Genomic DNA, 26,217 nt, shown 5'->3' with positions numbered 1-26,217 from the left:
TCCTCTTGGGCCGGAAGAGACGCCTGCCTGGCTGCTTGGGGGGCGACGGCCATTTTGTGTGTCGAGAGGCGGCGCGGGGCCTGGGCAGCTGCGGCATCCGAGGGCATCGGGGCCACCGGGGCTGACCATGCCCGGACACCTGCAGGAGGGCTTCGGGTGCGTCGTCACCAACCGCTTCGACCAGCTCTTGGACGACGAGTCCGACCCTTTCGAGGTGATCCAGGCGGCGGAGAGCCGCAAGAAAGAGAGCGGAGGAGGAGGAGGAGGCGGTGGAGGAGGCGGCCATCAAGGGGGCCGCGGCGGAGGCCCAGCGTCCCAGGCTAACTCCTCCTCGGCTGGCGGAGGCGTCGGCGTCGGTCTCTCGGGGCAGTCGGGCTCCGGGAGCGCGGCCAAGCAGCTGCGGAGGGAGTCGCAGAAGGAGCGCAAGAACCCCTTGCCGCCCTTCGCCCCCGCCTCGTCCGGGGCTGGAGGGGCAGGGGACCGGCGGGGAGAGGATGCCGGAGGCGGAGGCGGAGGAGGAGGGCAGCAGCCGGGCGCTGCGCCCCTCAGGAAGGAAGGTGAGCCCCAGGGAAGGTCAGCCCAGCAGGAGGAGGAGGAGGAGGAGGAAGGCGCCCTCTCCCACGTGGGGTGGCCTTGCCCCGCGACCTCCCTCCCTCCCTCCTCAGGCGCCTGCCTTTCTTGGCCTGCATCCGCACTGGAGGAACAATAACCCGGTTTGGCACCGCTTTAACTCCTTTTCTAGCTCTAAAGCCATGGAATGCTAGGAGTTGGAGCTCTGCTCCGGGCCCCACAACATGCTCCAGCTCCCAGAATTCCACAGCCCTTGAGCCAGACGGAAGAGTTAAAGCGGTCCCAAACCGGGTTGTTATTATTTCTCCCAGTGTGGATGCAGGCACAGAAAGGGGCCGTCCATCCGCGTGTGTCAAAAGAGGAGGAGGAAGGGCTCCGTGGCCTCTGGGGGGTTAAGGGCCTTTGGGGTGCCAGTGGGGAGGGAGGGAGCCTGCAGAGAGATCTGGGCATGACTCTGTGAAGGGATCTTGTGGCACCTTTTTGAGGCTAACTGAAAGAAAGTCCTTTCCGACTTGTGGCAGCTGGCCAGTCCCTTGAGGCTGAGAGAGTGTGACCTGGGAGCCCTGCGGGGCCAGGGAGGTCGGGGTCCCTGCAGGGGAGCCACGTGCTCGGCCCGCGTGCTGCTTCTCCTCGGCCAGGAGGAGGAGGAGGAGGAGACAAAATGGAGTCCCTTCCGTGGGCTACACTTGCAGGTGGGCAGCATGCATGAAGCCCTTCTGCATCCACACTGCGTCTTCAGTGAAACGTCTGCATTGCCTTTGTGGCTTCTTCACTCTCAGGTGATTTGTGCTCCTTCTGAGGCGAAGGGGTCCCAGCAGTGCAGCCCAGTCTGAACCCTCCCTCCCTCCCTGGCTTTGCAGTTACATTTTCACGCCGTGTGCCCCGTGCTCTTCATAGGGATAGATCAGACTTTCAAAATATTCATTACATTGTAGGCTGCATCCACACTGGGGAAATAACCCAGTTTGGCACTGCATTAACTCTTAGCTCAAGGCTATGGGATTCTGGGAGTTGGAGTTTGTTGCCCACTCTGGGCCCCACAGCATACTCCGATTCCCAGAATTCCATAGCGTTAGAACCAGATAAGTCAGAAAGAGAGACCGCTGTGCATTCTTTTCATAACACTGGTGCTTCTGAATAAGAGAGATGGCATGGTACAGTGCTTTGGATGCTGGATCAGGTGGGCCCTGGGTGGCCACAGTTGGGATTCCTGCTTGGCCATGGAAAGTGGGTGGCCTTGGACAAGTCACACTCTCTCAGCCTCAAAGGAAGGCCTGAACAAACCCTGTCTAAACAGATTCACCCCATGATCGGTTCACCTTATGCTCCCCATAAGTCAGAAATGACTTGAAGACATGTGACCAATAAGTGTTCCCAAATGTGTGTTTTCTTAAAGAACATTCTTGTCATGGACCTTGATGGTTTTAAACATTACAAAGAGTAGCTTACTGTCAAAAAGGTCATGCATAAAAATGTCCTTAAGTATGCAAACTAAATAATATTTGTTTATATCAAGTAAATATTTTTAAATAAAAACATACTGTACTGTATAGTGCACTTAATATAGCTATTTTTCCCCTAAAGAGCACTTAGGATGTATTTTACAGACTATGTAAATTAATAGATATTAATTGTGTTTAAGCTACTGCTTTTTTGTACAAATAATTGTGTATGTGGCACACCAGGTCTTTTTAATACACACACACACAGAGAGAGAAATACATATATTAAAAATATGCGATGTGCCATTAAAAACGGATTGACTGACATTCTTTTGGTTAAGTGCAGTTGGAGTATACCTTTTCAATTAATGATTCAGTGGTTATTCAAAGATAGGTAACTGCTATTGCTTTAATGCAGTGGTCCCCAAACTCTGTTCTTTAAGAGATTTTGGACTTCAGCTCCCAGAAGCCCAGCCATGTTGGCCAGTGGTCTAGGATTCTGGGAGCCGAAGCCCAAAATCCCTTAAGGAGCACAGTTTGGGGACCACTGCTTTAATGGGTCTACTTTACTTGGCAGTAATAATAGGATTGAGGCCAGTAGTAGTTACTAGGCTTTCTACTTGTGGGAGTCTCTTCTTCTGGTAGATATTAATTAGTATAGCACTAGTGTCATAGTTGGTCTCAGATATTTTGAATAGTGAAAATATTGAAACTTTATACTGATGATCATACATAAGATTTTCCTGTTTGCTGGCCTAGTAAAGAAAGCTCTACCGCTAGTGGCTGGTTTTATACCCTTCTACTGTCTTAATTCTTCAGAGAGAAAGGCATAGAAGAACTGTGTGAGTTTCCACTATGTATTTGATATATTTTTATCCTGCCTTTCACCTGTCGTGGGAGTCAAGGTGACTATGCAGTCAGTTACTACCCCATCCCAAAACAAATGGAGAGGGGTAAGGGGTCCCTATGAATGTGGGATGTCTGTGGCAGTGGGCCTTTTGTGTACTTGTGGAAGGAGTTTGTGGGAGGATTAGCATGTTGCCAAAGCTTGATTTAATAAAATCCTTTTTTGTGTAGCAACAGATAGAGGTGATTATAGGCTGTAGCAGAAAGTTGGCAGAAAGTTACTCAAAAATATAGCTTAATGAATTATGAAAACATGCTCAAGCTGTATTTTCTTAACTGGATTTACAAATGTGTTTTACAAAATCAAGTTGAGACAATTCTGCACAGCCAAGATCCCTCAATAAATCTACCTTTGAAGCCAGGTAGTACATTCTCTCCCCCCCCCCCCGCCCCCATTTCCAGAGCACTGAAGAACTGGGCACCGAGTAACGATGCATCCAGGAGCATTATGCCTTGTTGATGGGGAGAGGGCTGGATGCCTCATAGCTCAGAACCTGCTTCTTCAGCATTCAGAAATCCTTTGGGGTATGTGTGACTGCCTGCCTTCAGGTTTTTGAGGGTGTTTAGGGGGGTTGCAAGGGTGCAACGACCATTAACATTAATCCCAGTGGTGACAATGTCATATCTTAAGTTTATAATATTGTAAATACTGGACAGGGTACAGTTCATACTTTTATTTGCTTTATCAATAGTTGGGATATTTAAATTTGGGCCTAGGTGTTGAGCCTGGTATCGGTTATTGTGAGGCTTTCTGAGGCACATGCTTAAAATTCAGCAGGAGCATCTTAGCACTCACACTAATACCTGTACAAATCAGTCACATATTTATGTAAGTGGGTGGAAGTACTTGGCCTTCCAGATGTGCTTGGCTTCCATTGCCATTGGCCATGCTGACTGGGGCTTCTGAGAGTAGAAGCTCAAAATATTGGCGAGAGCAAAAGTTCCCCACCTCTGCTGTGTAACTTCTATGGTTACCTAGGAAAATAATTTTCTTCATATTCCTATTCTTGAATGTCACCTAAGGTAGGAATATTTAGTTAATGTTAGAAACTTTTGGCAAATGTATGGAAGTTTATTTAGTTCATATACTATTTTTCATGTTAAATGTGTAATGCGCTTACAAAAGGGGGGAAACCAGATTTAAGGGGCAAAACAAACCACCCTGAAACGGCAGTCTGGAATCGCCTGTTTTAACTCCGGAGGGACGCTGCAGCAGCCAAATGGCGCAGCATTCCTCCAGAGTAAAAAGAACTTGCCATTGGTGCACCAGTGACGTATGCAACGTGCAGCAAAGTCTGTATGCTGCACATCCCTTACATCATCTTGGTGACACCTGTGTAGATGGGACACCGCCATGATTCTGGCACCTGTATGGACTAGGGTTCCCGGAGCATGTTGCGCGCTCCGGAACCCTAGTATCTGTGCCAGCACACAGCTTTGGGCCCATCTGTCATGGGCCTAAGATAATTGTGTTTCAGATCCCCATTTCAATGTGAAATTTATATATCTCTGAAAATGTATTTATATAGTCCTCTTTCTCCGGAGAATCCCAGGCTAGTCTTTGTTGAATGCTATGGCTAGGTCAGATCCTGCTTGTCATCAAGATATGATACCGTGGCATGTTCTGTTGATATTTCATGTAATTTATGTTTTTACAGTAAAATACTTTCTTCCAGGCATATCTTTTACTTATTTGATAATCAAAGTGGTGGAAGGTATTTTTGAAAAAGACCCTTTGCATATTATTCTATTACACTACACTTGTGAATATCAGACTACCTAATTATATGATCATCTTATAGAGGAAACCAGCCCATACCTGCATTACCACCTTAGTACAGAATTTTAGTGCAGTTGATACTTGTGATGAAAAAGCATCAAAATACTGTAATTTCTAGAGGGTGGTAGGCAAGGTATGGTATACGCTGCTCACTTACGAGTTAGCATGTGTCAAATATCCAGTATGGGCATCCCTTCTTACCCAATCCTGGAGAGGGAAGGCCATCTCCTTTTGTTCCAAAGCACATCTTGATCTGTCATCCCTTTGTCTGGCAGCACAGAAGTTTAAAAGGAACAGTGGCAAAGGCTAATCAGAATCTAGTCATTCTATCTTTTGAGAGAGAGAGAGAGAGAGAGAGAGAGAGAGAGAGAGAGACGTAAAAATAGTAATAATAATAAAATTTATTTTTATCCCGCCCCTCTGCGCAGCGCAGCCAGGCGGCTTACAACATTAAAATATACATTCCATATCCCACACAAACCCCCTTAAAATACAACATGAAATTGTGGGGTTGCCATAAGTTGACAGGCAGCTTGTATGCTCTACGTTCCATGTCTTGGGACAACTTTTAAAATGTGAATTTTTACATGAGAGATGGTAAACAGGTTCAGTATAACAGGACTTCAGCAGTAATTGGATCTTTAAAATCTGTGCTGATCTTTCAAACCAGAGTTCTTTTCAGCTTCCTTAACGAGCCTAATAACTGCAGAAAAGCTATTTGGTCAGTTTGCATATTGTTTGCATATAGTGTCTTTACATCATTACTACATCTGCAGCCTAAACCAAAACTGACAGTGGCTTTTACTACCTTTGACTTCAAATGTGGTGCAAGAACAAATGTCACTGGCTTGAATTCATACTAAATTAGTCCTCATTTAGTCCCATTTGAAATCATTAGGACAAATTAGTCATTAACTCTCTTGATAGTAAAACATGACTAGATTAGTGTTCTAGCTGCACCTATGTAATGCTTTCCGACATAATTTCATACTCTGTGATTTGTATTTCATTATTTTAAAAATTGAGTTATTCCACCATTGCTTGAAAATGCCTCACAACATTTTGAGCTCCAGGTTTCAGTGATCCTAGCTGTCCTTGAAAGCCAAAATTGGAAAAGGACAGCAGCTCCATCTCTCATTGCTGCAGCACAAGAGGTAACAATGGTATGCGTTACTGCCTGAAATAAATATTTTATAGAGTGCTTCAAAATGAAAGTATACCACTAGGTTAGTGGGCAGTAACTGTTTGTGGATTTTTGATAAAATAGAAGTGGGAGGAAATTATGTTTGAATATGTTTCAACAGCGGTTGCTTCTGGTTGCTTGCTTTTGGCTTTTCCAGATAAGAATTTCAAAGTAGTGTAATAGCTGCAAAGCTAGTTTGGCCAGAACTCAGGAAACAAAACAAAATCACAGTACTCCATGGGCAAAGGCAGTTTTAGTATTGTAAATACTGCTTCCAAGTCTTGGAAATATTATTTTCCAATCATCTGTCTATAAACTCTGTAGTGTATGGTAATAAATAGCAGTTGTTTTGTGGAAGTAGATAAATGACTTAACTCACGTGGATTGTCTTCTATTTTAGGAATAAGGCGAATTGGCAGAAGGCCTGACCAGCAGCAGCCTCAGGGAGAAGGCAAGCCTATTGAGAGGAGGCAAGAGAGGCGGCCTCCCCGTGAGCGGCGATTTGACAAACCTGCTGAAGAAAAGGGTGAAGGAGGAGAATTTTCCGTTGACAAGTGAGAACGGAATGCTTTAGGATTTAGGATTGAGTGGAAGAGAAAATGTGTTCTGGTTCTAATGCAGAAAACGCATTATGCAGGCTTTTGAATTTTCACTGTTGTCTTCATTAACAAAGATGTTAAAAACCATACAGGAGAAATGTGAAGTTGTTAGAGTCAGAGGCCTATCTTATGTCTCAGATCTTATTTTATTTTCAGTTAAGATGCTATTGAGGGATTTTAGTGGAAGCAGTGTTTTTAAAATAAGGTTTTGTTCCTATATGTTAATAAAAATATAGTTAATATTTGCTTTAAGAGGATAGTAGTTTTAAAGAATGTTAGTAGCTCAAAAGCAGCTCCATTGTAGTTTAAAAACTAATACTGTTGTAAGATAGGAAAGCCTAGAAAAGATCTTTCCTAATATTGTTAGGTTAAAATAATTGTGCCTAATTGATAAAATATTTCAAGGGGATAGGTGTAATCTTTGTTATTGGAGGAAATTGTAAATATAATTCCTAATTGCACTTCTTTTATGACAGACCAATTATCGATCGTCCTATGCGTGGCCGTGGTGGCCCAGGTGGAAGGGGTGGCCGTGGTGGCAGAGGGCGTGGAATGGGTAGAGGAGATGGCTTTGACTCCCGAGGCAAACGTGAATTTGATAGACATAGTGGAAGTGACAGATCGTAAGTATTAAACCAAGTAGTTCTTACTTTAAGATAGATTTATTCTTAACAGTATAGAGCTTTCAAAATTTGCTTTTGAATTGCTGTCTCTCAACACTATTATGTTAACTCAGTTTTGTTAGTTCTCTTTCACATTTCAGTGGACTGAAGCATGAGGATAAACGCGGTGGAAGTGGATCACACAACTGGGGAACAGTCAAAGATGAGCTAACGTTAGTATTTTGCTTTGAATTACATTTTGGAGTAAATTTAAATGATAAGCAAAGCTGTATGTTACGTTGACACAACAATGTAGAAATATATTATCAGATTACATTCAGCGTGTTAGGTGTCACAAGAACATGACTTTATAATACAGTGCAACAACATAGTAATGAGCAAGCAGGTTTTTTAAAAAAAATCAGCCTTATAATTTTGGTGGCTGAATATGTCTGCCTTGAATCGCAAATGACACAAGACCATCTGTTTTATTATCTCAGTTATTTGCAGTCTTGAGGAAATACTGTAAAGTTCCTTGGAAATATAAGAAATCATTGTTAGAGAAACTGAAAATCCTATAAAATCATTACATATATTTTCACACACTATGCATTTTGATAGATGTATAAAATGTGCTAATTTTAAGCATCAGTCATTAAAACAAAACTTAATTTCAGTGACTTGGATCAATCAAATGCAACAGAAGAAACACCAGAGGGAGAGGAACATCCTCCTGCTGACTCAGAGAATAAGTAAGTACTGAGTTGAGGAACTTCAGTGAGCACTTAAAGATAAGCTCTTACCAAGAAAGACAGTTCATAAGGAAAAGGATTATTTTGTAGAAAGTTTACTTGTTAAAAACAGATACCTGTACGTGCTGATAAAGTTACCTTTTAGACATAATAAACTGATTAAAATTGGCATTTCAATTCAAATGAAAGTTAATCTAAAATTTTGAGGCTTGTGAAACTTTTAGTGTAAACAACAAGGGCCCAAAACACACAGGCCCAAAGTGCCAGCTTTGGGCTGATCTGGAGGCGTGGTGTATAGATGACATACACCCCTGGCTGGGGCCAAAGATACACCCGGCCACCAGCCAAAGGAGTGCAAAAAAATTCTCCTTGCTGGTGGCCTGTTTGGGGCTGCAGTGTTGGCCAGCCTCAGGACTGTGGTGTCTGGTCGCTGCAGTCCCATGCCAAATGGGGAGTAACCAGGGCTGGACTCCAAGATCTGCTTTTGAATGATAGATGGTGAAACTTGTGAAGTCCAGTGTTGGTACTGAGCAGAAAGTAAAGCAATAGCAGATTTCAGGGAATTGCATTTCTGTCTTGATCCTAATTAAATGGGACAAAAAATTAAAGTGGAAGTGTTATTTGATCAGGGTTGGCATAAAATCATTGCACACATTCACACAACATGACAAGCTGCAGGAATCCTGCTTGTATTGAACAAGCAGCATGCTCCTTCGTGCAGCGTTGGTTATAATAACCACAGCTTCACGTCACAGAGTTAGCGGACAGTTTTATTTTGAAGTTGATTGCCTCCCAACAAAGCACTAGAACAATCCAGTATTTACTCTTTTTTAAAATTTTCTTCTTATTATTGGTGATGCTGAGGGTGGGAAACAGAAGGAAAGGAGGTAGTGCCAGGTGACATGACGAACTACTTATGGCACATTTGGTTTGTTTAGTTGCTCCTAATGCCACATGAGCATGTTGCTTGTTAACAAGAAGTCAGGATTCCAGAAATTCTCACTTCTCATCCAGACCCATTTTGTTGATGCATATCTGTGTGTCTGACAAACCTATCCCTTTTTGATGTAACAGCTTTGTGTACTCTGGCTCACAGCACTTTATGCCATGCTTGGATGTCGCATGTACGAATTTAGCCCATGCACTTTCTTTGGATATCGATCTTTTGTTTTTGAACCTTCTATTGAAGCTCATATATAAATAAATAACATGTTTCATTTAACTTGAGTTGTTTAATTTGTGCTCCTCAAGATACTGTTGGAGCTGCATAGCCAATGATCATGGTTAGTGGATAACAGTTCACCAGCATTTCCAGGCCACAGGTGGTCTACCACCGACGTGAACCATGACTTTGATGTATTTATTTACATCATACCAAGCAGTTTACTGATCACTATTTTAGATAGAAATGTTTAAAACGTGGCCATGGAATTGTTATGCAGTTCAAATCAAAATGTCTTGTAAGTCAGCTGTTTAAATTACTGCACATAATTTTGCTGTTTAATGTGCTTTAGATCTGGTATCTTAGATGTGGTGTACATCTAGTAGCAGGTTTGTGGGAGTTAGTTCAATTTAATTTTTCCTTGTAGCTGCCTCTACATGTAGGTTGTCTAACCTGCAACAGTATAGAGAGAAGGGACTTCAGAAGCTATAAGGGACTATTAATGGAATGTTAATGGCACTCTTGGGAATAAAAGCAATTGAGGAAGAACTGGGAATAATAAATGATAGCGTACAATTATTTTTTCTGTTAGGGATATATAATGTGACTTAATTCATAGCTACCAGTTCTCTGCAGTATATTTTGAGGATTAAATTGTCCAAGAGACAGATGTAATAATGCACTGGGTTGTAAGATAGGTGATAGTAAAGATGATGTGTTCAAATGATTTCTGGAAAATTATCATTTTGTCTGAATTTGAAATGCATTAAAATAAAGTTTTTTGTGTAAAGGGTATATTCTAGCAGTGTACATTTTATTTAGGTGGCCTCCCCATTTCCTTGTAGTGTTCATGTGTTCAGACTTCACTATTTAAATGTATACTGACTGCAGAATACGTGAAATGAGCACCCATCACTATAAACTTCTTGCAGAGAGAATGAAGTAGAAGAAGTGAAGGAGGAGGGGCCCAAGGAAATGACTCTGGATGAATGGAAAGCTATTCAAAACAAGGATCGTGCAAAAGTTGAATTCAATATCCGCAAACCAAATGAAGGTGCTGATGGACAATGGAAAAAAGGTTTTGTTCTCCATAAGTCAAAGAGTGAGGAGGTAGGCTATTTCTGAATTGTCTTGTATTCACGTTTTATTACAATAAATAATTTACGTTATACTAACAGTATTACATTGTGTTAACTTTGATATTACCACGTGAGCATAGTAACTGGTATAGGATACATTAAACCTAAAACTCGCAGTATTTGTTTTGAAGCACAGCTTTTTGATCTTGGCAGCTAATGAAAAGAGCTTGGAAATGCATCTGGCAAAGACTCAGACAGGAATTCCAGATGTGTTGAAATCCGAGGTGTAGATTGGGATGGGCAGCATGTGGGCCCTCTCTCCCCATTTATTTTTTGAATAAAACATGGAACATTGCAGTTTGGGATTCATGAATCTCCTTAAGATCAGAGTGCACAGTGCCCATGTGCCCTGTTCTGGTTTTTAACACATCTGGTTTTGTTGGGAGGATGTAGTACATCTTGTGGTGCGTGGTGGTGGTGGTGAAAATTGCTTCAAGGCATTCAAGAATTACCTTTGTTGTTGAGTACCTTAAAGTTGTTTCCAACTTATGGCGACCCTAAGGCAAACCTATTGCAGAGTTTTCTTGGCAAGATTTTTTCAGAGGGATTTGCTTTTGCCTTCTTCTGACACTGAGGGCTGAAACAAATGGCCTGGTAAAGCTGGCTTCTAGCTAGCTTGGGAGTGTGGTGTTTAGACATGCCATGCCCCCAAGTCGCCTGGAAGCCACACTGCGATTACATGCCGGCTGGCTTCTGGGCGATTTGGGGGTGTGGCATTCAGATGCCAGTCACCTCAAAGCCGGCAAAAAGTTGTCTCTAGAGGCATTTTGCTGCTTCTTTTTGGGCCGGAAAAATGCTGGATCAGGGTCACGGTGTGTGGTTGCTGCAGCCCCAAACCGGCGCTTATACAGCCGTTTGTTTCAGTCCTGAGAGACTGACTTGCACAAGGTCACTAAGTGAGTTTCCATGGTCAAGCTCATCCCAGTCTACACTCAGTGGGTTTCCATAGCTAAGCTCTTGGGCCTGCACCCGCCCCTTTCCCCAATGGATTGGGGCCTGAGCAGCCACAGCGACAGCCCTGGAGGCCCCGGTCTGCCACTTTTCCAGGCCTCGGGGAAGCAGCAAAACGCCGTTTCCCTGTGGCCTGGAAAAGGGTGTACTTGGGGCTTTGTGCCCCAGGACACCCCAACAGCGGCGGGGAGAGAGAGAAAGGGGCCACTTGGCTCCTTTCTCTTCCGTATTGCTGGCGCGGCCATATAAAGGCTGTACCAGCAATACGCATGCGAAAGGGCGCCACAAGTGCCCAGTAGCGGCGCCAGTACGTCACGGCCGCGCCATTTGGATGCAGTGCGGCTGTCACATCAAAATGACGGTGTCCATGTAGACAGGGCACTGCCATTTTGACGTACGGAGTGTTAGGGATGATGGGAGTTGTAGCTCTTCACCTCTGGCTTGAACTCACCACCTGGTTGTGCACCGCGCTGACCAGTTTTGGCCAGTGGTTATAGCTTAGCAAGAGTTACAGAGAATAGGCTGAAGACCCTGACAAACTCTCCAAGCCTTCTCACTCTTGCTTCCACAGAAGTCTTCACCCTTCTTCTTGAGGATCCAGCTGGTTCTTGTAGCTTCACCCAAGACACCAGACAACTCAGTAGTCTTAAATAAAAGATCTACTTTATTCTACTATATACAGCTCCAAAACTATCCAACACAACAATACTCTACTCCTCACTGTCCACTACTACTACCCACTACTACCCACTCTACAACCCACAAAATACATTGGGATGCATAGTCATTATTATAGTCAATGCATGGTACCACCCACTGTTGTCTGTTTCCACCCAGTAGGTGTGTACAACATTCTCATTGGTTCGCTTGGTTCATCCTACAATTAATGATTTCATTATCTCAGCCTTGACCACTTAACAATTGTCAGGTGTGTCCAATTATCCACTTTACATTTCTTGTCCTTGGCATTCAGGACTTGTTAATTGTATTACCATTTACACCTGTGTGGTTCTCAATTGGCTTCTGCTGAGTCACCCTGACTCTCACATACATGTTTTATTTCATTTGCTGTATATCCCATGTTGCTTTTTCCTTAACACGGAGGACGTACTAGGGTTAGGGAGCGTATGAATGGTGCACTCTCCCTAACCCTAGAATTGCTGCCGCCATGCTGCGTTTTGGCGGTATGTATCCCGCTTAAAATGAGCATGACATCTGCCCACTGGCATGTGGATTTGCACCCACACTTCATTGAAAATCTGGATCTTGGAGCAAATTCAGACCTGCAGGAATAGCATATGTTTTCATGGTGTGGTTTTGATGTAGGTGCATAATTCAGTGTTTCACTGTGTATATAGATACGTCTATAGAAAGTACACAGTTTCATAGGACATGTGTTAATTTACTTGAAGTTTTCCATTCAGTTTTGTTCTTAATGAGTAATTTCAGGGTGATAAATGTTAATGCTAAGGAAGGTGTTTAGAACAAGTCATTGATTTAAATCAAATGTCCATCCTTTTAAAACTACCTTCTCCCCAAATGGAAATGATTGTCTACGTTGCTAGATGTGGGAAGTACATGTTTGTGAGAGTTACTGAAATAGTGTAGGGGTTTAGGGGTAATTGTTTTCCCCTGAGCATTGCCTGTCTTTGTGGTTTGCTTGCCTTTTGTGCTTCTTATATTTTTCTTGCCTGTCCCATTTTTTATGGTAAAATGTGTCAATGGAAGTCCCCCCCCCCCAAATGACTATCTGCTGATGGTATTCTGCTGGTGGAATCCTGTGGAACTGCACTTTGGTATTTCTGGACCTCCTCCCACAGAAAAACTCCCATGCGCTCCCAAAACTGTTCTGGAACCCATCTAATGCTTCATTCTGGAAATGCTGAGAGTGTGTAGGGAAAGGGGAGGAAGATTTTTCTGCAGCTACCAGCAGTATGTTAAATTTCACTCTTTCAGACTATTTATGACCAGCCTTTATTCTTTGGAATTTGTTGTATATTTTCTCATAGGTAGTAAGCCCTATTGTACATATTTACATCGCCATCATATATGCATTGGGGAAAAGTGATAATAGAAAGTATTATGAATATAAAAATAGATAGAAATCCAAATATAGTATTATTATCATTATATAACTCAGAGAAATGGAAAAAAGAAGAAAAAGATATGGTAACAAATTTGATTACAGCAGCAAGATTAATTATAGCAAGTTGTTGGAAAATGAAAATAACTGTAGAATTGGAGGACTGGTATAAAGAGGTATGGATTAATGATTAATGATAAATTGACATGCAAATTGAAAGTAAAAAAGGGATTATGGAAAAGAAGTGATTTTGGTGGAATTTGGAAAGAATTTATCGAGAATGTATTGAGAAAAGAAGATGGAAGATTACCTCCACAAAAGGAACTGAGATTTTGGATGGAATGTAAGGGTGAAAATGGCTGTGGGGAAGGGGAGCACTGAGGTGGGATATAAAAGATATTTAGACAATTGTAATAGGATATAGGAAATATATATACAGAATTATGTATTATATAATAATGTATGAATGAATGAGTTTTAATAATAAAAATAATTAAAATTAAATTTTAAAAAATGAGTGGGGCTTATTCCTGGGGGTGAGGAGTGTGGTTCAGATTGCAACCTAGATATATTTTAAAATTCTGGATCTGAGTACTGAGACTGCATATTAATGAAAGATAAGATTCTGATATAATTTCATTTCTGCTTTTATTTGAAGCTAATCTTGGCATTCTTATTTGGCATGACTTTCAAAATAACAAGCTGGAAAACCTGTAGTTGCACAGTATCATTTTCCGCTTGCTATTTTTTACTTAGTTGCTTTGTCCATCCTCCTGGTTCACCTGCTTAATCATAGAACATTTTATTTCTGTGATGTAGAGTCTCATTTTCTTCTTTTTGTTTTTATCCCTTGCGTGTCGACATACAACTTGAATCAGACAAAGGGGATGACAGAGATGCAAGGGAGTCAGCTGGAATCCAATGAGGTATTGACAATTTATATGTATTCAGTGGATGAGGAACAAGATAAACATTTAAAAGCTGAATTTTAGAAGTGTATGATGAAAATACGGCATATAGCTCCTGATAGTGCTTTCCTTCATTTTCGATAACATTGCTGCTTCTCTAACAAATATGTTTTGTTACTGATAATTCATCTGTACCTTCTTGTTTAACTATGGCCTGTTACAGACTGCCAAAATAAAGCTGCTTCGGGTCTCTTTGGAGGTATGCTATTTAAATGATGCATGGGTCCTAAGAGTCCGGAGGTCGCGCCAAAGCCCCACTTCATTCCTAAGCACTCGAGTGCAGCTTTGGTACAGCTTCCGGATTCTTAGGATGCATGCATCATTTAAACAGCATACCTCCAAAGAGACCCGAAGCAGCTTTATTTTGGCAGTCTGTAACAGGCCTTTGTTATTTCCAGCAACGTGAATGTGGATCTGTTGTAATAATTCTCATACTCTTACATCTCTGTAGATACTGGCACCCAACTCCTAAATACTGGTTAAGGCGAGTGCTGTGAAATGAGAGAGTGATTCTTTCCTCTTCCTTTGCAGATCAGGCTACAAGCAGTTGCTTATGTAGCTGGAACAGTAGTGTGTATGCATATAATGGAGATAGCAACTTTGGGAAAATTCCTGGATTTGTAGAATAAAATCTTTGGGACCCCCCCCCCCCGCCCCAGTTGGGAAGGCTAAAAACAGTTTGGTGAAGTCTTATGTTGCTCAGCGCCTGCTGAATACTAACAAAATAGTTTTGTGTTTTATGGTGATTTTTAAATTTATTTATATGGTGTTTTAGTTATAACTATATTTACTCTGTACTTCCCATCTGTTAGTATCATTGAAACTGTTATTTAAGTTGCAACATGGCATATGGACATAATAAAGTAAAGGAATATCAGGTCTCATTTGTTTTATGAAGTCAGGTGTCCTCCTTAATTATGTTTTATATATTGAAAATGAGATTTCGAAGTTCTTACTTACAATAAAGCAGGAAAGTTCTAAGATGAAAAGCAGATTTATGTAAAAACTTGGAGTGTTGTGCAGAATGGGATCCATTGGTGATAGAAGTTTCAGGAAAGCCCCTTGGATAGCTTTCCTGCCCTGATGCCTTCCAGCTCCTGTTGGTTCCAGTAATCATGAGCAAAGGTCAAAGGTGATGGGAATTGTAGTATGTGGGTTGCCCTATGGTGAGCCTTCAAACCAACATCAATCAAAGCACATTGTAAGCAATGTGTAAAGAACAGGAAGGAGATAAAAGATATAAACTCAGATTGTAAAAAGAAACTATTGGCTTGATTGGTGTTTCACATAGACATTTAAAAATGATATAAGATATCAAGATATAGCATCTTTAAAAATGATACAGTGTTGCCTGTACACTAACTCTTGAGAGCAAGAACTTCCTATAAATGCACAAAGTCTGCCCAGCCCCAAGGAGTACATTGAAGAAGTAGGCACAATATGAAGCCATTAATTCTGACCTCCCCTGTCCCACTTTTTATGCACATCTCACCTACATTCATACATAAAAATGATGCTTTCTTAAAAGATGTATATAAATGAAACTGCCTGGTAAAGCATTGTATACTTTTGCTTTCAATTTATTTTATCTTGCCCTAGTCTCAAAACACCCTGGGATCAGTTGTAGCTTTTCAAGCTGGTAACAGTGGTGTAATAGCACAGTAATCTTGTTGAATTACTAGATGATTTAATATCCAGTGAAAATACCTTTAAATTACAGTACTTGATTTGGCATAAACTCCTTTCGTTATAGTCTCATGCTGAAGATTCTGTAATGGATCATCATTTCCGTAAGCCGGCAAATGACATCACATCTCAGCTGGAGATAAATTTTGGGGATCTTGGTCGTCCTGGGCGTGGTGGTCGAGGTGGAAGAGGAGGCCGTGGACGTGGGGGAAGGGCTAACCGTGGAAGCAGAACTGATAAGGTAATTGTTTATTCTTTTCTAATACGAAGCTGCTTAATATTTTCTGATTGCGGTAAACCCACACTGCACAAGGCTTCTCAGGAAAAGGGTCATTTGCAGCCATAGAACACAGCATTGGACATTGTTTTATCCTTCCAGGCTTTGCCTTTAGCCCAGCTTGCACTTCTATGCCCTACGTGTTTTTATAAGAGCAAGAAGCAGATTTAAAAGGTCACATACGTCACCTTGCGACCATAAGCATGGATATTTGCCCATGGCTTTTCCGCAAACCTCTGTGCATGGGAAAAAACAATTTTGCTAATACTTTGAATGTGTTCCTGGTGGCTGCCTCCTCTCCAGCAGCAGCAGTAGCCGTTCATGCCCCTAATATAGGTTGAGTAACTCTTATCCAAGTCTGTGGTTGTTTGGCATCACGATCATTCCAGACTGTATTGATTCTTACACTTATTTATACAGAAATACTGAAGAGGAGAAAATAGAATATATCATTAATACAGTGAAAAAATAATGTGTTTAGGGTAACTGAGCAGCACAGTAGTGTCATCAAAATACCTGTAGCAGGGGGTTGAACAACAGCAACAATAAATGTAAGACGTTTTACACTGCTGGCCTTTTTCTCCAGCAGCTTGACTTTCTGCATCCTCTTTTTCTTATCACTGCTACCCATAGGAGTACCTGCATATTTTAAATATTTGCAACAATACCTTGAAAACACATTTTCAAAAATATTAAACATTGGATATACAGTCTGCCCTCCCCATACGAGGGTGATCCATTCCGGACCCCCTCCCCTCCTCATATGGAGAAAAGCATATGCTCAAGCCCCATAGAAAATAATGGGGCGCATGGTTGCGAGAGCACATCATGAGTACGTGCCCCATTATTTCTGCTGGGGCTTGCCTTCTGCATAAGCTCCAAGCCACGGAAGGCAAGCCTGCTTATAAGGAGGGCCGACTGTAATGAACTGCAGGTTCAAGATGCAGTAATTAATATTCAGGGGTATGAAATACAGAAGATCGTGTGCAGCCAGTCACAGGGCAGCAGCAAAGGTGGCAACAAACACCAGCTGCACATTCTTAGGACTTCCCCATCTCTGGGGAGCTTGCTAGCCACCAAGTGCCACCTTGTGAATGAACAAGCAAGAGTGCAGTAGTAGCCATCTTGAAGGCAGAAGTGGGTGATTGGTGGGCTCACTAGAGGTAGGGAAGCATGAAGAATGCACACCTTGCAGCTAGGGCTTTTCAGCTTCTCTACTTCTGTCCTATAAGGACTTCAGGCACCTGCAACGCGTCACATGAAATGAGGTGAAATTTTCCACTGGTGGTGTTGTGTTGATGCTCAGAAAAAATTAGAATATTTTTTTCAAAACAAATAGTTCCCAGTTCATGATAGCATTTTCTTTAACTACGCTATCCAGATTACAGTTTCCAAATATAGACTGATATTCCAGTCAGTGCTAGAGTCATTTGCACAGAAGATAGGAATATTAATCTACATCCCTGAATGGTAGAACTCTAAAGGGTGATTCTGTTGACAGGCGTTTTTCCTTAAACTGAACTGTGGGTTGCCCTTCCGTTAATCCCCTATTCGTTCCCAAAACGTTCTCTTGAAGCCTGGGAAGCCATCATGATTTTTGGTGGGTGCATAGGTCTGCAGAGGGAGGCAGAGAAAAATCCCAGTGTACTAGCAGTTCTACTCAGTGCAACATTAGTTTTAAGACATCACTTAAGTATAGTACCATTGTGCATAAGAGGGGGGGGCATCATTGTCTCGTTAGTAATTCAGTTCACAGGATTTCTTTCTGTAAGAGTTCTCACCATTGACACTGCTTCTCAAATCATTTGTTATCAGAACCTTGTTCTTTTGTTTTTGTTCATTACAAATTTGTACGCTAATACTTGTGTTTCACCATATTTCCTTCTAGTTGGTAAAGGAGTTTGATGTGATTCACACACCCAATCAGGTTAGTGATTTGATACAGTTTTATTTCATGGTTTATGCAAGTTTTGAAACCTCTTCCCTCCCTCCCTGCCCCTGCTCCTAAAATTATGTACAAAATTGATAGGAGCTAATATATTAATACCTTAGGTCTAGTTATACATTTATCAGTAACATAAGTTGTCATGATAATGCTGAAGGTTTTTTGGGCTTACATGAAGCATCCTTCCCCACAAAGTGGTCTCTGTGTTTACAGGAATTCAATCTTACTGTCTTATCCTCAGCCTGCTTTGTAATTTGTGTATACATGACATTTCAGTATGTGTTTACTGTTGCTTGTTGGTGGTGATGGAGAGACAGTGCTTAAAAAAACAGGGAAAGTTAGGGCAGTTTAAGATATACTTGTATAATAGATTCTTTTTTTTAGATACCAGTGTAAGAGGAGCCAGCACTTGTGGAGCTGAGTAAAGAAGTGTCAGAACATACATGTAATGTGATGATACGCACATACACTGTTGTTGTTGTTGTTGTCGTCGTTTAATTATAGCCTGCTTTTTCCCTGGTCTGGGACCCAGGGTGGCTAGGGTGACTTACATCCGTTAAACATAGCTCATATGAAAGTTAAAAATATAATTATCAGTAAAATGAAACTAGTTAAAAACATAGCCATTAAAAAAAACAAGTAGAAAACACTGCCAGGCCTGTTTTACTTTGGAGATCAGTCTTCAAAGGTCTGCTGAAACAAAAAGTTTACCTTCAGAAAGACAACAAGGAGGACACCATTCTAAACTCTAGGAAGCTAGTTCCAGAACCTGAGAGTAAATGCTAAGAAAACTCCTATATTCTTACCAGATGTATCTGTGAGGGTGGTGGGGCAGAGAGAAGGACCTCTCCAGAAGATCCCAAAACAGGTATTAGAATATGGGTCCTTCAGATAACTTGCATCTGAGCAATATAGGGCTTTATAGGTCAACACCAGCAGAAAAACTCCAGGTTCAAGGCTGAGTCCAGTACACCCAGTCTACAAACATGCATCCTCCAGAGGAACATAATCCCATCCAGCATTGGTTGAATCCCTATTCCCTGATCTGCCTTTCTGCTGGCCACTTCTGTTTTGTCTGGATTAAGCTTCAATCTGTTAGCCTTTAGCCAATCCATTACTGATGTCAGCCAGTGGCACAGAACCAAAACAGCTTTGTTATCCCACTATTCTCCCAATATAAATACAATACAGTTGTTCATGCTAAAGTTAAACCACAATTAAACTAAAGTTTGATTTTAAAATCAGAAAATAAAAACAGCATTAAGAATTTTGGAACACAATAAAATAAAACGCTCCCCCCCATTCTGCCACAGTTTACTAAAAACCAAATGACTCTTTAAAATGGTTGATGGAAGGATATCCGGGAGAAGCCAATTGAACCTCCTAGGGAAGAGACCTCCACAACTTGAGAGTAGCAACTGAGAAGGCCCTTTCTGTCTTGTGTCCTCAGGAGATATGCCCGGGATGATGGTAGTGGGACCCAGAGAAAGCCTTCCCTACAGATCTTACAGCATGGGCAGGCTCATTACAGGGAGATACAAATATATTTCATATAGGAAGATGGTTTTTCAGATATTCTGGACCCAAACTGTGTAGGGATTTAAACTATAAGCAGCATTTTGAATTCTATCCAGAGGCAGATTGGGACCCAGTGGAATTGTTTCACCAACCTGGCTGCAGTATTTTGGACCTGCTAAAGTTTCGGAGTAATTTCCAAAGGCTGCCCCACAAAGTATGTTTGAATAATCCAGATAGAATGTAGTCAAGGCATGTGACTCCATAGCTAGATCTGACAACTCAAGAGACAGGAGCAGCTAGCACACCAGTTTTAACTGCAAATCCATTCCTGGTCACTGCTCAGATCTGAGCATCCAGGCTCAGATCTGAGTCCAGATCCATGCCCAAGATACAAACCTGAAATTTCAGGAGAGTGTGACCCGATCCAACACAGACAAAATCTGTTCAGCCTTTCAACTGATCTGTAGCACCTGTCTTGTCTAGATTAAGTTTTAGTTTGTTTACCCTCATCCAGTGGACAACTTACTTGGAATTTGATGGAGAGAGAGAGTTAGTGTCATGTAAATGTTAAATAACATGGGGGAATAAAACGCAGCCCTGGGATACCCCTCAGGCCAGTGGCAAAGGTGTTGAACAAGAATCCCCAGCACTACCTTTTGAGTTTGCCTCACCAAGAAGAACTGAAACTACTGTTGAACTGTGCTCTCAAGTCCCATCTTAGAGACGTGGCTCGGAAGGATACCATGGTTGGTGGCTCACCATACTATCCAGCACAGAAAACCCAATCTGAATGAACTCCATTGCCTAATGGCCACAGGATCAAACAGATGTCCCCAGCATCACTCTGGCCAAGATATCCTATCAGTACTAGCATTTGAGTGCTGTTTCAAGCTTTGCAGGATTTATTATTATATTTATGCATATAAAAATACAGAAGGATTCCACAAGGGCAGTTAATGCAGTCTTGGCTCAGGAATGGGCTCGGGCTGTCTGGGAGACCTTGGGAACTACAGTACAGTACAGTGTTACCCCGGGATACGAATGCGCCGCCTTACGAAATTTCCGGGTTACGAAAAAAATCCATTAAAAAAAACTGTTCCGGGTTACGAAGGTTATTTCGGGTTACGAAAAAATTTTTGGTGCTTTTCGGCGCTTTTTCGCACGAAATCGCGGCTTTCGCTATTAGCGCCTATGGGGCTTCGGCTTGCGAATGCTTTTCGGGTTACGAATGGCGCCGCGGAACGAATTAATTTCGTAACCCGGGGTACCACTGTATTCCCCATTGCAAAGCTGAAGAAGTGCAAGGATTCATTCAAGTTGGCTGGATAGAAGCTTCTCCAAATAAGAATTTACAGTATTATTTAAGAACCTTGGATGGCCCATGCTGAACAGGGATGGAGAAGCCCCCTGCTCAGTTGGAGATTTATTACAATCCAGTGTGTAAACACAATTTGTATCATAAATATTTGAAGTGCCCCATTAAGAAGTACAGTATTTGAAAGTGAAACTAAGAGCAGAAAGAGATTTGATAGCATACTGTAGCACTTAAAAACTAAGCAGCTATTTGGACTGGAAAGTAAAATAGAACTGGTGTTTACAAGAGTTACTGTATATAATCAGCTATAAGTTGACCTCATGTATAAGTTGAGGGCAGGTTTTGGGGCCAAAATTATGGATTTTGATATAACCTGTGGATAAGTCACGGGTAAAACTTAAGGCCACGTAACAAAGGATCTAAAGGATGAATCAAAGGAAAACAGTGCCAAATGAATGTAACAAAATTTCAACTGTTTGCACTCTAATCCTAAAAGCTGGATGGATGAGAGAATAGAGCGAGGTCAGTGCTTCCAGGACAGATTATTCTCTTGCCTTTCACCAGGGGACGGTACCTATTTTAAAATAAGAATTAAAGTACAATACTAACATTGATCCATGGATAAATCAACTCTGGTTTTTGGGTTCAATTTTTTTGACTAAAATTTGTAGACTTAATCATGAGAATCCCTAGCCATCACTTCTTTAACCAGCTTCAAAACAGAGTTGAAGACCATCCTGTTCAGTGAAGCGTTCCCAGGCATTGCACAATTGTCACTTGCTATTTGATGTTCTTTTGATGCCTGTTTTATCAAACCATTTCCTGTATTGCTATGTACTTTATATGTATTAGCCTGCTAGCCACACCACCTTTCCCTTCTCTTTTTATGTCATGTCTTTTTAGATTGTAAGCCTGAGGGCAGGGAACCGTCTAATTAAAAAGATTGTATGTACAGCGCTGTGTAAATTTACAGCGCTTTATAAATAAAGGTTAATAATAATAATAATAAATAAAGTGATGGTGGACCTTTTAGAGACTGAGTGCCCAAACTCAAAGGCGTTCCTGCCTTTGTTACCCAGTGCGGGGGGGGGGGGCGTATGGGGGCGGGACTTCCCTGGAGACAGCGAATGCCTGTGAAGGTGGAGGGAAGACAAGGAACAGGTTCTCAGGCCTTCAGCTGCCTCCCCAGAGAGACAGCTAAAGGCACGGGAGGTCAAGGGAAGAGGAAGAACAGGTGCGTACCTGTTCTTACTCTTCCCCTGCCTTCCCATCTCTCCGCATGTCCTCAAAAATGATGTTGCATGCCTGAGAGGGCACACATACCATAGGTTTGCCACCACGGCCCTAGCATCATCATCCGCAATCATCCTGAAGGATGGAAAGCCAGTGTAAAACTGTGCCTTCAGATCCCATCCCATGGATACAATCCATGGTGAGAGGTATCAAAAGACACCGTAAGAACCAGCCGAGTCTGCAGGGACATGGTTCCCCACTCATTTCCCAGATTAAGTCACCCTCCAAAGGTAGAGAAGCACACCCTGGAAACGTCAACATTGTCCCCTGCAGATCTAAAGAATTGCAAGAATTCTTTAAAGTTGGCTAGATAGAAGTATCTCCAAATAAAATTTGGGGAGATCAATAAAAGAAGAAGTGAACAAAAGTTATTCATGGAAATGGAATATAAAATTTTGGTGGCAAATCTGCCTGGGAAGGAAATGGGAGTACCCAAATTTTTATCCTAAACTCAGATGGGCTATTTTGTAACCCTGTCAGATATAAAATGATCATAGTTGTTACTGTTCTAAGCTCTGCAAAATCAAACATGCCTAATAGATTCTAGTTTGAGGGATCATGGTTTCCAGTTTAAAAGTTTAGGGGGGAAATTACAAGATATTACAAAGCTGCTTTTTTTTCAGCTCCAAATGTGCAGTTTTTCTAGCCCCTGGGGTATCTTAATACTCTTCTGCAAAATAGAGCTGTTTACTGGCAGCATACAGTACAAAACATTTGTGTATCTAGATAAGTATGGTACCTTAAAATCCAGATACATATTAATGCCCTAGGTAAAACATAAATTTACGCTGATATTAGATCAGTTGGGGAGAGAGTGTAGATCGTGGGTAGCAGTAAGTAAACAGCTGGGAGAACAGTATGTGCTGAGATGGGTGGTGTGTGTATGTGAGTGTGTGTGTGTGAAGGTGAAGCCATATATTTTTTATAAAAGGAATTTAAAAAATACCCTGGAAAAACCAGTGCAAGTAAAAATGCCAGTTAAAATTACCAGCTCACTGCTGCTGAAGAATTGGGGAAAGTTGACAGTCTTAAAGACCAGGAAGTTACACATTTGCTTTTGGAAAAATATAGATAGATCAATTTTGGATCATACCAAATGCCCCTGGTCCAGCACTGTGTTCTCTGAATGTAGCTGATTGTATCTCAGTAGAAAGCCACAAACAGCACATGAGAGCAGTAGCATCATTCCACTTATGTTGTTAGGTGTTGATGTTGGATGCATTCATTTACCATGGCAAGTTGAAAATCAAGAGACTCCCTTCTTACAGTATATTGGTGATCTAGCTTTGACAGAAGCTAACTTTATGTTTTGCCTTTTTCTGTGACAATCCTAAGAAGTGATGGTTTATGTGGCTTGTCAAGGACAGACCAGACAGGTGGTTTGTGCTGGTTTTGTAGCTCAAGATGAACAAACATGGAATGAGGCCTGAGATTAAGGCACTGCGAGCTCAGAATGTAGGCAGCATGCAGTACATGAATCATGTTTTACTGTAACGTCTAGCCCAGCTGCTGAGGGAGGTATGCTTCCGACATGGGTAGCATATCACCATTGTGTTTGGTATGTCATTTAAATCCTTATCCTCCATGAATGTATTTATCTGATCTCTCAAAGCTGGCCAAGTGGTAGAATTGCTACATTGGGTCGGGATAGTGTGAAGTGGGCCTAGGTACTTCTGTGTGCCCCTTTTGCACCTTAGAGCACTTGAGGGAAGGCTGAGACATTTTTGCCATGTTGGTTGCCCCCTGTTCTACTTTAGGCCCAAGAGATGCCTTTTTTCCAATTGCTAGTTAACCTAGAAGTTGATTTCCAGGTCACATCTTGTTGTGAAAGAGGCTTCTCCTGGTCCTAAAACAGGCCAGGGCCGTAAAGGAAATGCCTCACCACACCCACTAAAAGTGTTGGAGGAAGATTTCTTCTAACCTTTGGGGTGATGTGGTCCTCAGAGGTGCCCTGAGCCCTGACAGTTGCACATGCTTGTGTCTGTAACTTACAGAATATATAGCTTGTGTGCTGTACATGTTCATTGCAGTTCTTTACTTTAGCTATACTGTATACTATGTGTTCCTTTAATGCAAAAATTTCACTGCCTTACATAATGCTGCAAATAAAAGTGACAGACATAATGACTCTTTGGCATAATATGCTTCATGTTTTTCTTTCAGTCGAGTGCTTCTGCTCCTGATGTTGATGATCCAGAAGCTTTCCCAGCTCTGTCCTAAACTGGATGCCCTAAGCCAACCCTGCCCCTTGTTGGGCCCTTCTCTTCAAGGCTTGCATGCTTAAGGATCCTAAAAACAACTTAAGAAATTTAAAAGGGGACTCTCATTCATACCATTCACACCTGAAGACTGAATTTACCTGTTTTGAAAATGAACTTCTCTTGCTACACAGAAGCAACAATATGGTAGTCAGTTTTGTATTTAGAAATGTAATGGTAGCAGGGATGTTTTCATAATTTTTTTCGGAAATTATGCATTCTTCATGGATACTTTTTTGTATTGCTGCTTGAAAATATGCGTTTCCAAACTTGAAATATAGGTGTGAACAGTGTGTACCAGTTAAAGCTTTCACTTCATTTGTTTTTGTTTTTTTTAAGGTTAGGATTTTAGATGTGTTTCCCTAAACTACAGACAATTTTAATTCTTGCACACTATCTTTCTTTTAATACTGTTTAGCAGATAATTTTCAGTCCACAGTCAGCTGGGATATGTACAAAAATTGTTAGTACTGTGTGGAATACTAACATTGGAATATTTTGAGTTTTTAATACTTAAATTCAAACTTGGAAAAGTCCATTTTCTTCTATCTTTGGTAGTTTGTGTATTCAAAATCTTTATACAAAATTGATATCAGATACTTGAAAAATACTCAAAGCACATTGGTTTATACTCAATACCTGCTTATGAATCTAGCAGCTGTTTGGATAATTGGTCTAAGCCATTTTTTTAAAAAAACAAAATTGTGTTATACCTCCCATATCCACCCTTTTAATCTTAACCTGTTTTTCTTCAACAAAAGCTAGTTGTCTGTTAGTAAAACTTCATTTAACCTTGTTCATATTGTTGCTACCAAAAATACCCTGTAGACTGGAGCAACTTTTTTTTCAAGACATGGGAGATTGGGAAGGGAGTGGCATCTACTTCTTAATACAGTTGATTTAAAGTCCATTTGATATTTGTCTGGCAGTGCAGTATATCTACATATACATGCACCTATATTTGGTGCAAACACTTGTATTAGCTGCATCATTGATCCTAAAGAAGAAACCAAAGGGCATTGTGTACTGCTCGGGAGGAGGATTATTTGGCTCATGCAAGTCGGAGAACAACATACATCATAATGGGACGGCTGTGGTCTCCGTGGGACATAAACCAAAACCTCACCCACCTAATTGAAATGTTGTGGATTTTGCTCGGTTGCTTCAGCTTCTGGTCTCTTCTGGATGACAAATGAATGTTTTCTTTTCAGAGGGTGATTGTAAGAAGTTCTCCTTTCCAATGTAGAATAGTTTAACTTAATCCTGTGAACAGGAATGTTACCACTTTCAAAACACAGAAGGACTTGAGAAGAGCAAATAATAAAAAGGACTACTTAGGGTTTTTTTTTTCTGTCTGCAACATTTGTTAGGAGGCTAGATCAGGAATATCCATTTATTTAAGGTATTTACACTTTGAGCAGCTTATTACATTTGCAGGTTTCTTAATGGGGTGGAAAACTAGTGGTGGTGCCCTATTTTTTTTTTTTTTTAAACTGTGCTGGGCAGTCAAAAGTATTAAGACAGCTGAATAGGAAACTGCTTGCAGTGTTCAGCTGGATTACATTGTCAGAATGATTTTTAATGAACATTTGTTTACATAAGCAATGGTTACTGTATTGGATTGGATTCTTGACACATTAATCTTTTCAGCATTGTAGTCAAGAGGAAAGAAGTAAATTTTTAAGTGTATCATAGATTTTGCCCGAAGGGTAGTTTTTAAGATGCTAAGCACTGTTTTCAAAGTTTCTTGGTGCTTAGAATTGAGAGCTCACATTTTGGAGCTAGTCA

The 26,217-nt window shown here is 41.4% G+C and overlaps 1 protein-coding gene across 2 annotated transcripts; it reads left to right on the top strand.

Annotated features, from left to right (window-relative positions):
• Positions 1–25,912, top strand: SERBP1 (SERPINE1 mRNA binding protein 1). 2 transcript variants are annotated; one of them, XM_042462131.1, is made up of 10 exons: positions 1–557; positions 6,282–6,435; positions 6,957–7,103; positions 7,226–7,315; positions 7,760–7,834; positions 9,929–10,106; positions 14,048–14,095; positions 15,891–16,064; positions 17,989–18,027; positions 24,335–25,912. In XM_042462131.1, exons 1-10 carry the CDS (start codon positions 128–130, stop codon positions 24,389–24,391), a joined length of 1,392 nt encoding a protein of 463 aa, XP_042318065.1. In that variant the 5' UTR covers positions 1–127; the 3' UTR covers positions 24,392–25,912. The 2 variants fall into 2 exon arrangements, with proteins under 2 accessions (XP_042318065.1, XP_042318066.1); XM_042462132.1 differs by having other exon boundaries at positions 2–557; positions 7,244–7,315.
• Positions 25,913–26,217: the final 305 nt, after the last annotated feature.

The sequence above is a fragment of the Sceloporus undulatus genome, chromosome 4, assembly GCF_019175285.1.
Source record: "Sceloporus undulatus isolate JIND9_A2432 ecotype Alabama chromosome 4, SceUnd_v1.1, whole genome shotgun sequence".
Lineage (NCBI taxonomy): Eukaryota > Metazoa > Chordata > Lepidosauria > Squamata > Phrynosomatidae > Sceloporus > Sceloporus undulatus.
The sequence above is the reverse complement of the archived record's forward strand: the minus strand, read 5'-3'. Positions and strand labels throughout refer to the sequence as shown.